At 30.3% G+C, this 16089-nt stretch overlaps 2 protein-coding genes across 3 annotated transcripts; both read left to right on the forward strand.

Moving 5' to 3' along the window:
- The first annotated feature begins 6727 nt into the window (after positions 1-6727).
- Positions 6728-8306, forward strand: LOC100818083 (auxin-responsive protein IAA4). Its single transcript, XM_006593924.4, is given in 5 exon segments — positions 6728-6809; positions 6812-7163; positions 7362-7570; positions 7659-7755; positions 7857-8306. Coding segments are annotated over 5 exon segments (780 nt in total). The 5' UTR covers positions 6728-6742; the 3' UTR covers positions 7912-8306.
- Positions 8307-11104: 2798 nt separating this feature from the next.
- On the forward strand, positions 11105-14471 carry SNF5 (chromatin structure-remodeling complex protein BSH-like). Of its 2 annotated transcripts, none has more exons than XM_006593411.4 (10): positions 11105-11322; positions 11396-11484; positions 11548-11642; positions 11960-12031; positions 12121-12168; positions 12263-12346; positions 12733-12771; positions 12858-12940; positions 13063-13125; positions 13930-14471. In XM_006593411.4, the coding sequence occupies exons 1-10, from the start codon at positions 11273-11275 to the stop codon at positions 14099-14101; spliced, it is 795 nt and encodes a 264-aa protein (XP_006593474.1). In that variant the 5' UTR covers positions 11105-11272; the 3' UTR covers positions 14102-14471.
- Positions 14472-16089: the final 1618 nt, after the last annotated feature.

The following is a 16089-nucleotide window of genomic DNA, read 5'->3' on the forward strand; positions in this document are numbered from 1 at the left end:
TCCCAAGGTTGGAAACCAGTTTGGTATAGAAAGAAGGCCATGTTGGTCATTAAGGGGAACAATTTTAATTAGATGTTAAGTAGGTTGATGTTTAGGGCCAACACAAAGGTGAAACTATTGGGGCTCAACGCACGAGGCCCACCTCTTATTCCCATAGTGTGTCTGATCTTGTATTGTATGTGACTTTTGAAAGAAAAGAGAAGAAAGGACGAGATGAAATCTACATGCTTAAGCCACACACAAAGTGCAATGTGACAAAAAAATGATGAAATAAATAATATATAGAGACCATTAAAGAAAAGAGTGAGATGTCCAACTAAAGCAACATTGGGGGGAACAACCTTTTCTTTTACCCCTTGTTTTTTAACAAACAGAATCTTAAATCACCTCTCTCTGTCCCTCCTTTCTTGAGGAATAATTCTGCTCCCTGTGGCTTCTAACTCCCATCCTCTTCTTGCATATTTCATATGCAATTACGGTGGTGCCAGTAGAAAAGTAATCCATATTCATGCTATAGAAATACACAATAGGAAGCAGCAAGCAAGAAAGCTAGGCAGTACTATACACAGATTCTCATCATAGTGGCATCTTCACATAGGTGTAATGCGAAAGTACCAAAAGGGAAAAGTGAAAAATGAAAGAAGAAAGTGTTCATCTATGTATTACATTCTCTCTAGGTCTAGCTATAGCTAGGTACTGTTTAATCTGCATGCTAACTAACAAATGGGGTTTGTCAGAATAGCTGATATTGCTCAGCTGCCAACGACATTTCAAAAGGAAAAGTGAAATTAAGGGAACATTCATTACACCCAACAACTCAACTAACATGAAATGAAATTGTCAACGGAGTTAATTAAGTCTAGTAGCAAGGGTTAGTTTTATGCAATGCAGCGAATTAAGGTTCGATTCTTTGTTGAAAAAAATGTTCATATTTAGTGTTGGCCATGTTTCGATTGAACATGATTAAATTTGTTACCTATGCGAAAAAGAAATATGAAATTAAATTAGTTAAGTACTATAATTAATTAGATCAAACTAAATAAACTCTAACCATGCAAAATTGCAAACACTTTTTAATTTTATTATTAATTATTAATAAATATAAAAAGAATCTTTGTAGTTGGGTTTAAAGTAGAAGGGTTAATTAATTGTGGGTTGTAAAATTGAGGGTTGAAGTTTTGAAGAGAGTCGAAATTGCCATTGCAGGGAAATGGGAGTGGTAACGCTTTGCACATGCCTAGGCACATGCTTGTTTATATGGGTTATATATACAAAGAAAGAGAAGTGAGTATTTGATTGCATGTTTCTTAAAGTTGGGTTAATGTCCTCGCTTTTGAGATAAGAATTGCTTAGTTCAATTCAGAAAAAGATGTGAAAAGAATCCAACGCATCAAAACTTGCCCAAATAAGATGGTGTAGACTATTAATTTCTTACTTGCAAGCATCAAATTTTGTGTCCCCCTCAACTTCCACTTGAGTTTCTTTTCCTCATCATCGCTGCTTCATACACTTTTGGTTTTGGGCTTAAATAGTTACTATTGCTAACGAGTTCATCACGCCTACACGTAATATATATAAATATACTATTTGCTTCATCTCACAATTTGTTAAAATACACTCTGCATGCATCCATTTCTATTTACTTCCATATATTATTATTGTTATTTGCCAATACAATTTGGATCGTGGTATAATAAAAGGAAAAGAAAACAAAAACATAAGTTGGTATCTAACACGAGAGAGCTGAGTGTTAACTGTGAAGCTAGAAATTCATCGTTGACCTCTCTAATTCAAATCTTGTTAAGATAACAAATAAGAGTTAGAATTATTTCTTTCATTATATAATATTTCCCTCTAATGGTGTAATGCATATATTAATATTTATTTTTTGTTAGAAAAAAATGTTTATGGAGAATAATTCAATATAAAACCAACAATATATAATATTTTTAAGTAAAATTGGAACGGAAACCAAAAAAATGAAAAGTAGAAGTCTAATCATTTAATAAACTTAATTTTAATGCACTATTGTAAAACAAGTTTTACATTTACAATTAATGATGTACATGTGTTGGTATATCATATAATTAATTTAACAGTTCATATATTTATAAAAAATGGTTAATGCAATAAAAATAAACTTGTATTTACAATTTTTTTTTTTATTGTTTAGCATCGGCCTAAGATGAAATCAGTTAGTCGATCGATCAATCTAAAATTTTCCGTACGTAGTTCTTAATGAACCAAGCTCTGATGTGATAACTTGCAATGACTTTAACGAAATATAATGAAATGTGAGGGGTTATAAGTTGTCCTTAATTACTTAAGCTCATTAGGCTTATTTATAAAGTTTTAGCTTGTTAGATAGTATTTCCTGCATCATGATCATATATGAGAAGTATTTATATAATTATATCTAAGTTGGATCTCTTGATTTGTGATACTTTATTAGTGAATTATAGTCGCAATTAATTCGATGTTTTACATCAACACAAATTTTAGTGCCATGGAGAAGGTTCTCGATCGAATTATTATTAGGCTAAATAATAGATATGTTAAGTAAACATATTTGCTTTATTTATTTAAGTGAGATGAGATGAAATGAGTCTATCTAGCTAGCTAGTCCAGAACACCTATATATGAAAATGAAACAAAAATCAAATTTTGAGGTTTTATCCCAACTGACACGCTTGAGGATTAGACAAAATTAAAAGTGAAAATAATTGTGAATTGAACCAAATGTATATGGTCCAGAGTAAAAATGAGTTGTACTTTAAGTAATCTTCTTATGATATAATAACTATTCTGAGCAAGTATAAATGGTTTATATTTTTACCCTTTTTCTTTTCATTTTTTGATCAACTCAATAAACAAACCCTCGAACTGTGGTTAGATCTTTTCCTTGCAAACGTATGTGTTTAACTGTTTGAGAATGCTTTCAGTTGAGAATTCTTGAGCCGACATTATAATTGATACATAACACTTCCTCCGTTTTGGAATAATTATTATTTTAATATTTTTTAAAATTATTTTTCATTTTATAATATAAAAAAGTATTTCTGACTTTTTTTTTTCAATTATATTTTTAATTAAAAAATCTATTTAATAATTTCTTAAATAAGTTTTATCCTTAAAGGAATGGTTAACAAAACCATTATTAATTAGTTTCTTTAATTCGATTGAAGTTCTCTAGTATAATACTTACTATTTTACCTATATATTTTAACATTTTTTAAAAAAAGAATGCATCTGATTATTAATACCAAAACCTCTAAAACCGTAAAACAACCCACAGAATTAAACTCATGATAATTACCAATTGATTAGGTAAAACATCACTGTTAATTCTGTGAGCTAGGTCATGGAAAAAACAGTGGATGTGATTTTTTTTATTGCATAGATTTATGTACTGTATTTAAAAGAAAACTCAAATTAGTAAATGATTATTTAATTTAACTGCCTATGCTGGTCCCCTTGTATTGATATAGAATGTTAGTGGGATGACTCATCTTAAAATAGCCACATAGGCACAATTTGTCGGGTTAATTAAGCTTTGTTGATATTTGGTAGAGCCATATTTAGATTACCACGTCCTTAAGGAGCCTCTAAAGAGGACTAATAATTTATTTTAATTAAACGTTATTAAGATTCAATTGCAAGCATTCATTAATTTCTCGCATGGTCCATTTTCTTTTTTGTTAATATGTCTCTTAAAAAGGAAAAAAAAGGTGAAAGGGTCCAGCTATATAGTTTTTAAATAGCAATAATGATAATTAAAGGAAGAAAACGCAGAAACATGTAACAGAGAGAATGAAGTTTGTCTACTCTTCAAATTTCAAAGAGGAGACTGTGACTTTAAATCATGTTTCTTTGTCTCTGCATTTCTTTTTTCTCTTTATTCCATCTTTGATCCTCATAGCCCCACCCTCACACGTTGGGTCTATAGAATAATAAATCCATTTGGGGGCTCTTAGTTATGGCTGTAGTCTATTGGCATTAATTTCTATCAATTTTTTTTTGGTGAAAAAATTGCTATCAATATAGTACAACTTATTTATATTATCATCATTTATCATATAAAAAGTACTTTTCACTCAAATATGCCTCCTTCCATATATATTTGTCTTTAAAAATAAAGTTTGAAATGATTGTCTTTGGTTTAGAAGTTTAAGGAAGATTAGATACATACGAAATTACAAGAGCTTCAACTTTTAATTAAATAATTTCAATAATTATGTTATCTAATCAAACGTAACCAACTTAAAATACATATGACAGGAGTTAAACTTCACGTAAATAATATCCTGCCAATGTATAGAATTTACTTTTTCTTCTCTCTAATCACTAAATTTAAAATTTCCTTCCTAATTAAAGATAATAAATAAATAAATTTATGACTCTGAATTAAACTTCACGTAAATGCTTTAACTCGAATAATGATAGACAAAAAAAATCTGTCACATTAAAATTACCTTCTGGAAAAAGGTTCATTTGATATCCAAAATTTACAGACAACAATAATCCGAACAAGTCAACACCAAAATATTTAGGATAAATATTCTTCACGTATTTTGTACTTTTGTTCATTTATTATAAAGATATTTTAATAAACTAATATTAATTAAAAATAATTATTTCTCTCTCCTATCACAACTTAATATATATTTCTATTTTTTCTCACACCATATTTGTTTTTTACACGTAATAACCTATTATCATTTTCCAAAAAAAATATCATAAAATAGAAGAGAGAAAGATACTTTTATGTTTTATTTTAATTAGATATTAAATTATTATAATGTTCTTAAAATAAAAAAATTTGATTTCTTTTCTGAAATATTTTGGGGCTGATTGCAATACAATCTAATTAAGGTGAACATTAGAAGCCCCATATATATTGACCAGTATAACCAATCAAAACAGAAACTTAAAGTGTTGTGATTATTATGACACCAAAAATAGCAGTATATAATTCTGATGATAATTTATTGCCGAATTGAATATGAAATGAAATTGAGGATCGATATCAGGCATTGACCAAGAAAATACACATGGTAAATGAGATCAACAATATTTAGCTTAATTCTTTGAACAACATTCGCAATTACCTTCACCTAATTTAAACTTTGGGTCCAATTTGAACTGCATGATGGTATGCAGTTAATTACAATCCAACGATTTTTAAAAAAAAAAATGTTTTTCATCTATGATTTTAACAAAAAGATAATTTAAACATTTTTCACCTAATACACGTATTTTTAATGAGTAACCCAGTTAATTATAGTGAGATCAATTAGTTAATTAACATTCATAACTGTTAGATATAATTTAAAATAATAAAGAGTAGAGATCAATTAGTTTCACCAAAATTACTTATTACGACAGGTTTTAAAAATTATTATATTTATATTCTAGTCCTTTTAATTTATATTTTACAAACAAAGAACCTCATGCTGATAAAATTATAACTAGTCCTTTGGATGATGTTGTGATTATGCCAGTACTGGATCTTTACACATATTTTTCCAAAATCAGCTACCTCCTGTTGCATGACGTCTAATTCTTCCCTACACATGCATTTCCCGCAACAAATCAAAGGCAAAAACAACATAAACAAGATTCAAAGCAATGACTATACAAGAACAAGTCAATACTCCAGATCTAATGCTCAAACTACACAACTCACTGTAGACTCCATCCGTGAACAAGAATAACAACTTTTGTACTAATGTCCAATGCTTCAAATCTATCAGTGTTTAGCTAGAATTAATGCATCCAGTTTACTACATAAGGCTGAACATCATAGTTACTCCAAGTTGCCAAACTGGGGTTGGTGATGGTGTGGATCAAGCTGTCAATTTAATTATTTTCTACTTATATATGGCTTAGGGAGATGCTATGGGTACTTAATTGAAGACAGAATTCAATAGTCCTTGTACATTGTCCTCATGATTCTCTTCCAACACTTATGCACTGGCATGATTTTTGGTTATAGTTAAATTTGGCAGAACCATTTGAGCCATCCCACTTTTTCCATTAACAAACAAGGATACACTCAAATGGGGCCAGCAAAACAGTGTAATTAGATACTTGAACTCTTTCTATTGAAATGTCCCTTGGTAAGAAATTGGTTGACGCTATTATTGTTAAGACTAGAAAGCCCTTGAAAGTGGGTTGGTTTTCCACCGGATCTATGGTACAAATTAAAAATCTTTTCACTCAATCCCTTTGATTTGTTTAGATTTTAAAAAAATGGATAAATCATAAAGCTCCCTCTCAACAAAGATACAATGTTCTGTAGTCCAATTCTCTAGAGAAACCTCAAATAAACATGAAAACTCACTAAATTCTGCAATGGATTATTATAATATATATACTAGTATATTAGTATTGAAAAGACAAGATATATTTATCCAGAGATTAGTTTTTCATTCTTTTTTTTTATTAATCATAGTATATGGTGTGCATGACCATGACCATGGCTATTGAGCCAAATCCTTTACCTTTTTTCCAATTTAATAATTTTAAACCTAATGTCCTCCCATAATCATGCGAAGACATCTGCCATGGAAGGCAGAGTTGATTAAAATAAAATAATAACCTTCCAAAATTAAAATAAACATGAAGAGGGGTGGAATATCATTAAGAGCTTATTAAAATAAAAAAGTTTTGTAGGTTCCAACCAACCAAAACTTCAAAAAAAGTAATAAATTGAAGACCGTGTAACTTAGGCCTTGTGGACATGTTGCCCACCCTCATGGCAAATCAAAACCAAAGAGAGTGTGCTGAATGTCTGACTTGGCTTTGCTTTTGCTTATCATACTCTCTCTTTCTTTCTTTCTTTTTTGGTATAAAGTAGCTTCTGTTGTGTATATATATAAGGACCCTAAGGTGGCGGTTTTTCTTTTCAGTCTCGATCAGTTTCATTCATTGGAAGATATGGGAACATTAGAACAAATTGATGCCCCTCAAACCAGGTCATCATCATCTTCATCTTCTTCCATTGATAGCAACAACCACCCTTCTAGGACTAGGACTCCACCACCCTCTTCCCCTTCATCAAGTGCCTGCAGAAACAGAACTGATTTGAGCACTGACCTCAGACTTGGTCTTAGCATCTCTCCTTCTTCTCAATCTGAATTACCCTTCAATTCAACACCAAGGTACATACACACCTATCCATTTTTCTACACCAAAATTTGCTCTCTATTGCACTTTTTTTTCAAAGCTAAAGCCTAAGAGCTTTAATTTAATTTTATTTTTTGTTCCTTAATCTTGATCCTATTGTTTGTGTTGAAAATGTACATGCATGCATGATTAATAGCATTAACATGTTAATCTGTTAATTATCTACCCTTCAGGGAGGAAAGTTTTGACTGGCCACCAATTAAGTCTATATTGAGGAGCACCCTTGTGGGGAAACAAAGCCATCTGAGCCAAAGACCCTCCTTGTTTGTCAAAGTCTACATGGAAGGCATCCCCATAGGAAGAAAATTGAATCTGATGGCACATTATAGCTATGATGGACTAGTGAAAACTCTTGGCCATATGTTTAGGACTAACATTCTCTGTAAGCATTTGAAACCTTCATAAAATCATTTCCTTTTGCACCTTCTTTGAAACATCATTTTTAGAGATCAATTTGTTTTTTTTTTCAGGTCCTAACTCTCAACCTCTTAATTCTAGGAATTTTCACGTGCTAACTTATGAGGATCAAGAAGGGGACTGGATGATGGTTGGAGATGTGCCGTGGGAGTAAGTGATACATATATGTCTCAAAATTGAACTCTTAAATCCTATTAGCTCCATTTTTCAGTGTATTTTTTTAACCCTTTTGTATTTGATGATTAATACAGGATGTTCTTGAACAGTGTGAAGAGGCTGAAGATCACAAGAGCTGACAGATGCTAGTTAATTTAATAATGTATACAATCTCTCTCACAACACAAGCTCCTCCTCAATTTTCATTGTTCATAAATTTTTGCTGTAGATCTAGTTATTAATTAGTGGGTTGGTGAAACTCGTTGAAGTATTTCACCAAAAAGAATGGATCCCGTGATTATCATATATCTAATAGCTTTATACACCGAAAAACAATATAGATGTGTAACTTCTTACCTAATTCTCAATTCAGTACATAGCTGCAGTATTCCTAGTCTCTCTGTTTGATGATGGAGTCATCTAATTTTCCTCTTTGTTTTGGAACTAGCTCCATTATTTTGTAGTCATTTGGAACAATGCATGTCCCTTTTGTCTTCATACCTTTAATGCATGATGTTTCTTGGTGTCTCTTTTATGATGGAATAGTCCAAAATTTTCAAGCTTGGTTTGGAACTAGCTCAATTAATTTTTTAGTGATTTGGTTGGTATATTGCACCTTCCTTCCATGAATTTTACCTACAAGTTGAAATATGAAATACTCTAAATCGTGTGTTACTTAAAATGTATCAAAGGTAATAGTGAAACTATAAAAAGAAGGTATCCTAATTTCCCTAGAGGGGCCTTTTTTCTGCTGTCTCTGCTTTGATGTGTTTGGCTTTGTTGGGTACAACATAATGATGCTTATGGTGTCCACACCCCTCGTGTCAAGAACAGTAGTTTTGCTTTCATTGTCATAATTTGAGCAAGATTCTAACTATGAATTAAACAATCCACAGTCGAACACCTGTCTGCCAGAAAAGGGTACTCATTTTGATTGTTGATCAAACATTCACCAACTGACAATGATATTTCATCTGGACAATCATTGATAGCCCTTCATTTTCAAGTTTGAACTCCAGCACAAGGCGAAAATAAAATTCTTTTACTAGGCATGTAATGTAAGAACCAAATAACAGTAATCATGTACATAAACCAACTAGTGTTTGATATCCATGCATTATCAATATAAAAGTTTTTACAATATGAATGAATCAAAAATCTTTATCTTATCATTTTCAAGATAATTATTATAAAAATCAACTATTATATATGACGGTCTTTTTCATAGGTTGACATACATATATTATTTATTCAACCCAGTATATCAATAGTGCGTGAAATGAAAAAAAAAACATTTGTATAGTATTGTTTGAATATTTTAAAATAAAGTAAAATTTACTGTTGATTGTACTTACAACAATGAAATTAATATTGACTCTATTTTAAAAATAACACTAATAATAAATATAATGTTGTATCTAAATTTTATCCTTTTCATCGTATATTTAAACGCATCATAAATAGATATATTATAAATGGAGGCATATGCTTTTTTTTAATTTTATTTTTGGTAGAAATTACTTTTATGTTGAAATAATTTCATGTAATTGATCTAGGGGATGTCTTGTTTTTATGTAAAAATATGTCTAAAATATTTTTAAATGCAATTTTTTTCTTTCGGTGAAAGTTTACAATTTCAGCCACATTACAACATATTTTATTAATAAAAACTATAATATACACAAATATTTAAATATTTTATAGATTATTATTCCTTGTATGTGAATCCTTTTATCATTTTATTTTGAAAAATTAAAATACTCATTAAATAAAATGTGGCAGAAAATATATAATATCAAATTAGTGTCTTTGCATCAATAAGAATAAAATCAAAATTAAATGTTTCACCCAGAAAATTAGCAAGAAAAGTATGATATTGTATTCCTAAACTGTATTTTATTATTTGAAAAGATGACTTAATTTTGATCATATCTTCATTTCAAAAATTAAAAAAATTCGTTTATTTTCTAAAGAAATAAGTTTAAGATCGTCTCATCAAAACAAATTTAATAGAATAAATTAAGAAACTGCTCTATACATAATTTAGTTGAACTTTTTTTATTAATATTACTTAAACGATTTTTAATAAAATAATTAAAATATTTTATGTCTTAATTTTAAGCATTCTTTATTAAAATTGAATAAATATATATTATTCATATTTTTGACACTGGTCTTAAGACATATCATATTATTTTTTAATTTTAACTTAAGTGGATATTTTTTCCAAATGGACTCCAATGCTCATTACCTCCTATCAAACGGACCAAACATTTCCCTTAACTTTCATATGAGATTGGTTCCTATTTTTGTAACTTTCTATATCCCACTCACTCTAATGATATCGAGAAATAGAAAAAAGGACATACAAACAAGGGGGTTGGATCCCCTATTTGTCTAGCCAAAATGGTCCTTTAACGAATCTCGTACCTGTAATAAAGCCCTAGAGGGATCAGATAGTCATATATAGCCTTATAGGATTTTCTTTCTTTCTTTCTCAAATAGAAACTATTTATAGTCTTGATAAAGTTCTTAGTTGTTACTGTCCTCAAACGTCTTCAACTGCTGCTCATTTAATATATGTCTGGGTTCAATCTGTTCTAATTCGGTAAATCATTAATTAGACTTTTAACATGTTTATATGTATATACTTTTCTTTTCATTCAACCCTATTTTTTAACCTGTTTTTCTTTTTTGCCTTTTATATCAAATTAAATTAACATTTTTAATTAATTGTTAAATAAAAGTTTTTTTTTTTTACTTTCATTAATTCTTTAAATTCAAAATGTTCAAACAACATTAAACATTATAAGATATCATTAAAATATTTTTTATCGATTACATTAATTTTAAACTTTTAAAATTTTAAATAATTATAAACTGTATTTTGATTTATATTTTCATAAATTATATTTTATTAATGAACTTAATTTTTTGTTAAGTATTTTTAGTTCATATCTTTTATATTTAGAAACTCTGCGAAACAGCATAGTCCAGAAGAAGATACTTGTTAAAGAGACAAAATAGAATCCCACAAGTAGATTTCAAGGCCCATGCTGCTTATATCTTCCTTTTTTATCTCTTCACACCCCGTTATTTTATATTCTCAAAATACTCTTATTTGTTTCTCACTTCACACCTCTACTTTTTCACAATGAAAGCTAGTCTCCGCAAGGTGAACTTTTACGTTATAAATTATATATATATAAAAAAAACAGTTCTTGTCAGAGAATATTTTTGTCGAAAAAACTAAACCATAGAGCATGGGCTTCAAACGAAATAGGAGGACTATAATGGGCCTGGGCCTAAACAAAATGCCCTTCTTTCCTGAAATTTCCGAACACTAAACGGAAGGAAAAAAAAAAAAAAGATGCAGAAACTGCGGGGGTGGTAAAGTGTGGGAAGAAGACCGTTCAAGTGTTTTGATATTGGTTTGGGACGAGGAGTAAGTTAATTTGTGTAGCGTTTCCATTAAAACGGCGTCGTAATCATACGTTGGTATTCAGACAGCATGAAAACTCCGATTTCGGGTTTCTACAGAAACCCCGTGAAGTTCAGAATGTAAGTTCAAAATTCAAATTGTTTGGTTTAATTAGTGTTTGCAATGCGTAAGTAATGAATGATTAATGCACAGGCCAACTGCGGAGAACTTGGTTCCCATTCGATTGGACATCGAAATCGAGGGGCAGAGATACAAGGACGCGTTCACTTGGAACCCTTCTGGTAATTTCAAACTAAACCTGTTCTTGTTTATTCATTACCTTTGATTCTATTCCAACGTCGTAGATCCCGATTCCGAGGTTGTCGTCTTTGCAAAAAGGACTGTTAAAGACTTGAAGCTCCCTCCCGCCTTTGTAACACAAATTGCTCAATCAATTCAAGTAAACACACTTCACCAACGTTTTTTCCCTTTTCATTTTAGGTTTAATCATTTGGTCCCTATACATGCACCAACCTTTCATTTTAGTCCCTATACCTTTTATATATATGTGTGTGTTTAAGTCATTGCTGTTAGTTTTCCAGCTGTGTAAAACAGCCACAAAATGGTGGCACAAGGACTAAACCGTTAAGTCATCGTATAGGGATTAAAGCGTAGAGTTTTTACCTTACGGCAAGTATAAGGACCAAATGATTAATTAAACCTTCTTTTTATTATCATCCTGCAATTTACCTAATTTGCGTTTTGTTGTGTTATCAGTCACAGCTTTCGGAGTTTCGGTCCTATGAAGGCCAGGATATGTATGCTGGGGAGAAGATTGTTCCGATCAAGGTCCCTGTTTGCTGCCATTTTGTGTTTTATCTTGTTTGATTGGATGTTTGCTTTGCCTGTTAACAAATCTTGTTGTTTCTTTTTCAAAGCTTGATCTTCGTGTTAATCATACGCTCGTGAAGGACCAGTTTTTATGGGTAAGATTGGAGCACAACACAGGTGTTGTTCTGTAAGATTGTTGCGCTTGTTTGTTGGTTTGGGCTTTTTGTGTCTAAAATCTTTGAATTCTAGGACTTGAACAACTTTGAGAGTGACCCTGAAGAGTTTGCCAGAATCTTCTGCAAGGACACGGGCATTGAAGATCCTGAGGTTGGAGTAAGTATATCCAATTATCACTAGTAATAAGTTAAAATAAAACTGCACATGTTGGAGCAGTGTTAAAACTCACTGCTCCCCATGAAAGAATGATAATTGAAATGTTAACTTGTGCCAAGTGCCAACTTTATGTTATTTTCCATGATCTTTCTTCTTGGAAACATAATAGGATTTTTGTAGAGAAGCAAAATTATGTTGGTAATGGATTGGGCTTTTAGGTCGTGTTGTAGTAAGAAACAATTTGTTGTGCGAATTTAGGCATTATATTTTGTTTTCACCAACGGATTTTCTTTCTTTCTGTTGCTTTCTTTTTAACATTACAAGCACACAGACATTCTTGAAAAATCAAACATACTAAACTGTAAAATGCTTCTTCTGCTTTGCAGCCAGCTATTGCCTTTGCTATCAGAGAGCAGCTTTATGAGGTCAGTCATTCTATTGGTTGATTGATGTATTTTCAGAAGTTATTATGGTTCAGTTACCATAATCATAATGTATTTTCATATTTTAGATTGCAATTCAAAGTGTGGTTTCAGCAAGAGAAAGCAGAATGAGCAAGAAGGGTCGTCGAGGGGCTGAATATACTCCAGTCAGGTTTTTTATTAATACACTTGTCTCAAGTTTGTGCGGTGTGGTAAATGCAATTTTATTACAACTCCAAGTGAATATGTATGTTCCTAATTCACATTCTTTTCTCGTCAATGATCCTTTAACAGTAAAGGAGGTGCAGCAGCAGTGGACTTGGTCAAGTTGTTTGGTCCGAAATCTAGTGTAGTTCGGTAAGTCTCACAAATTTGAACACTCATTTTTGCTGGAATTCATGATTTTATACTAAACATTTATATCATTGTTTAATCATCATAGGCTGCACAGTTATAGTGCTTATGTAGTTAAAATTGTTCTTGAAATGCCTTAATATGAGTTTTTCCTTATTATTGTAGCTTGTGGAATTCGCTAATTCATAAGCCTCAGGACTAGGGTAGGAAAAGCAGTGGCATAAGACGACATATAGTTTGTCGATCAACCACAAAACATGTGGGTCTAAGACTCTAAATCTATAGTTTGTGTAATTTTTTAAACTAATTTGAACATACTATTATGATCTGGAAACAGAATATGGATTTAGAGACAGAGAGAGAGATGTGGAGAGAAAGAAAGATAAAAAATGCTTCTGTTCTTGAATATTGTATGACAAAAAAGTAGAGAATTCTCCACTGGGTTAGGGTTTCTCTTTCACAAAGGGATTCCCTTTTCTTCCGCAGAGCAATGCTCAATTCCCAACTGCTTACAAATCTGAATGTTTTCCCTTCTATTGGGAAAACCAAAGTCTCACATTGGCTAGAGATAGTATCCATATAGAATATATAACTGGGGGCCACCCTCACCCTATGAACTGGTTTTTGGGGTTGAGTTAGATTTAAACTTACATTCTAAGACCTTCTAGCCCTGCTACTATTTAAGCTTAAAGCCATTGTCCTTCCAACTAAAACCACTTTGTATCTAATTCTATGACACTTGTGACTTCCTAAATCCTATCACATAATACAAGTCTTGCATATGAAATTCAAATGAGAACTTCACAGGCTTGGCCTGTTGTGGTTGAATGTAACAGGAAAAGAAAGGAGTGGGACGTATATGAACCTATTGTGGACCTACTATCCAACGAGGAAGTTGATGCCCTTGAAGCGAAGGAAGAGAGAAATTTCAGGTGAATTCGCCCCATGGTCAGCCACGCCACATCAGAAGGGTATATAGTTCAATGACAACATATATTGGAGGGTTAGAGTTCGAAGTTATTGTAGTATATACAAGCTGGTTTTTTAGTACGGGCAATCAATGATTCAGAATATTGTTATCGTTTGATTTCTTTGGTTTGTAGTCTTGTAGAGTTTCTTATTTGTTCTCTGTACCCTCGGCAGAAGAGGAGGGAAAAAAATAGCACCCCCACGGCCCCACCTACTCTCTTTATATATTTTTTCTGTCAAACTTAGCAGCAGCAACAATGAAGTCATTTCTCATTAGGTGGGTTTTCCGTGAAACTAAGAAGTCCCAAAACTGTCAATAATGGGTTCCGAATGATGGATATTTTAAGTTAAAAGTAGTTAGATTAGTGTTTCTCCCTGAAGAAATTTCATTGAATCTACTACTATATTATGGCATAAATTAAAATAATGAGTTAGAGCATTTTTAATGCATGATTACTAAAATAGGTTGTTCATCTTAAATTATTGGGCCTTCCAGTGACTTTACACATAAATTTACTGGTACTAGAATGAGTTTTAAATTTGAGCTGCAATAAATTGTGATTGAATTTTTTTTATTGGTAGAATCAGTTAAGCAGTGTTGTTTATCTAAGCAACTCATAAAGCTAACATAATGTCAAGTTATCTTGTTCTAATGGTATATTTTCTACATATCTTTTATCTCTTATCTATTTCTATTTCATCCAAATATTATTACTTAAATTTTGGCATACCATATCAAACTAATAAACATAAAGATAATAATGTTTTAATTCAATTAATTTATTTTCTTACTCAAATTTAAAAGTTATATTTTTTTAATTAATTTCTGCCCAATAAAATGGATTTTTTATCCTTGTTATTGTCAATAAAAGACATTATATTGCACTTTTCCTTTTTAGTATACATGATATCATTATTATTTAATAAAATAATAGTTTTTTTATTTAATATGAATATAGTTGTTGTTCTGAATCATCTTTTACCCTTTTCTAATAAGTTTCCCTAGATAAAATTTAAATGAACAAGACTTTATCTTGTTCTATTAATTCACTAAGAATTTACTTTTATATCATATATGAAAATATATAATTTTAAAGAGTAAGATTTTCACTTTTTGTTGTCTCTTAATTAGACATTTACAATATTATTTTTTTCTGTTCTTTAAAGGCACATTTCACACGCTAACTCTACAACTAACCTATTTCTATATATATTAATCAAAGTACACAACATGGAGTTACTCGCTCTCTTCCACTTTTTAATTAGACATTTTTAATGTTTTATTTTTTCTCTTTTCTCTTTTGAGTGTATATTTTGCAGCTTGTACACTACTCTTACAATTAGTCAATTTTTCTTTTTTTCATCTGAAACTTACTTTTATTTTTCCTTATCTACTTATAAATTTGAGTTTTTTAAATCAATATTTCTTTTTTCTACCTTTTTGTTATTGTCTCTAAATTAAATTTCAATAATTTTCATGAAATAAAATATTAATAATTAAAAAATAAAATTAATATTACAATTTATAGATCAAAATTATTAAACATAAAAAATAATATATATATATATATATATATATATATTTAAAATATTTATTTTTATAAAATTTTAATTATGTAAAGATAAACATTCGTCGTGTATTATTCAAACTTAAATACTTATATAATTTGTATATTTCAACTATATTTATTTATTACAAATATAATTAAGCAATTTAAAAATATTTATAAAAAAAACTAATTATATAATATTATACAACATACAATATACTAACTATATTAAAAATAGAATAAAATTTTATCATATCTTGTGTTTTCAGTATTTACTAATTTTTTTCTTTTAAAAAACTATTTACTAATCTTTAAATTTAAAAAATAAAAAAAATGTCTCTTGTTTATTTTTCTTATCGTGATCATGACTAGCGAACGTACGATTGATCAGTCGAACACGCTGTCCACTACCATAAGATATTTTTGCAAGTCTCGAGATTTTAACATT

This window comes from Glycine max, chromosome 13 (assembly GCF_000004515.6).
Source record: "Glycine max cultivar Williams 82 chromosome 13, Glycine_max_v4.0, whole genome shotgun sequence".
Classification (NCBI taxonomy): domain Eukaryota; kingdom Viridiplantae; phylum Streptophyta; class Magnoliopsida; order Fabales; family Fabaceae; genus Glycine; species Glycine max.

What these genes read in the sequence shown, in the direction of transcription:
- SNF5 (XM_006593411.4), top strand. Translation starts at nt 11,273, where the DNA reads ATGAAAACTCCGATTTCGGGTTTCTACAGAAACCCCGTGAAGTTCAGA. An exon ending in GTTCACTTGGAACCCTTCTG is followed by an intron (nt 11,485 to 11,547) that starts GTAATTTCAAAC and finishes CCAACGTCGTAG; the next exon opens with ATCCCGATTCCGAGGTTGTC. An exon ending in AAATTGCTCAATCAATTCAA is followed by an intron (nt 11,643 to 11,959) that starts GTAAACACACTT and finishes TTGTGTTATCAG; the next exon opens with TCACAGCTTTCGGAGTTTCG.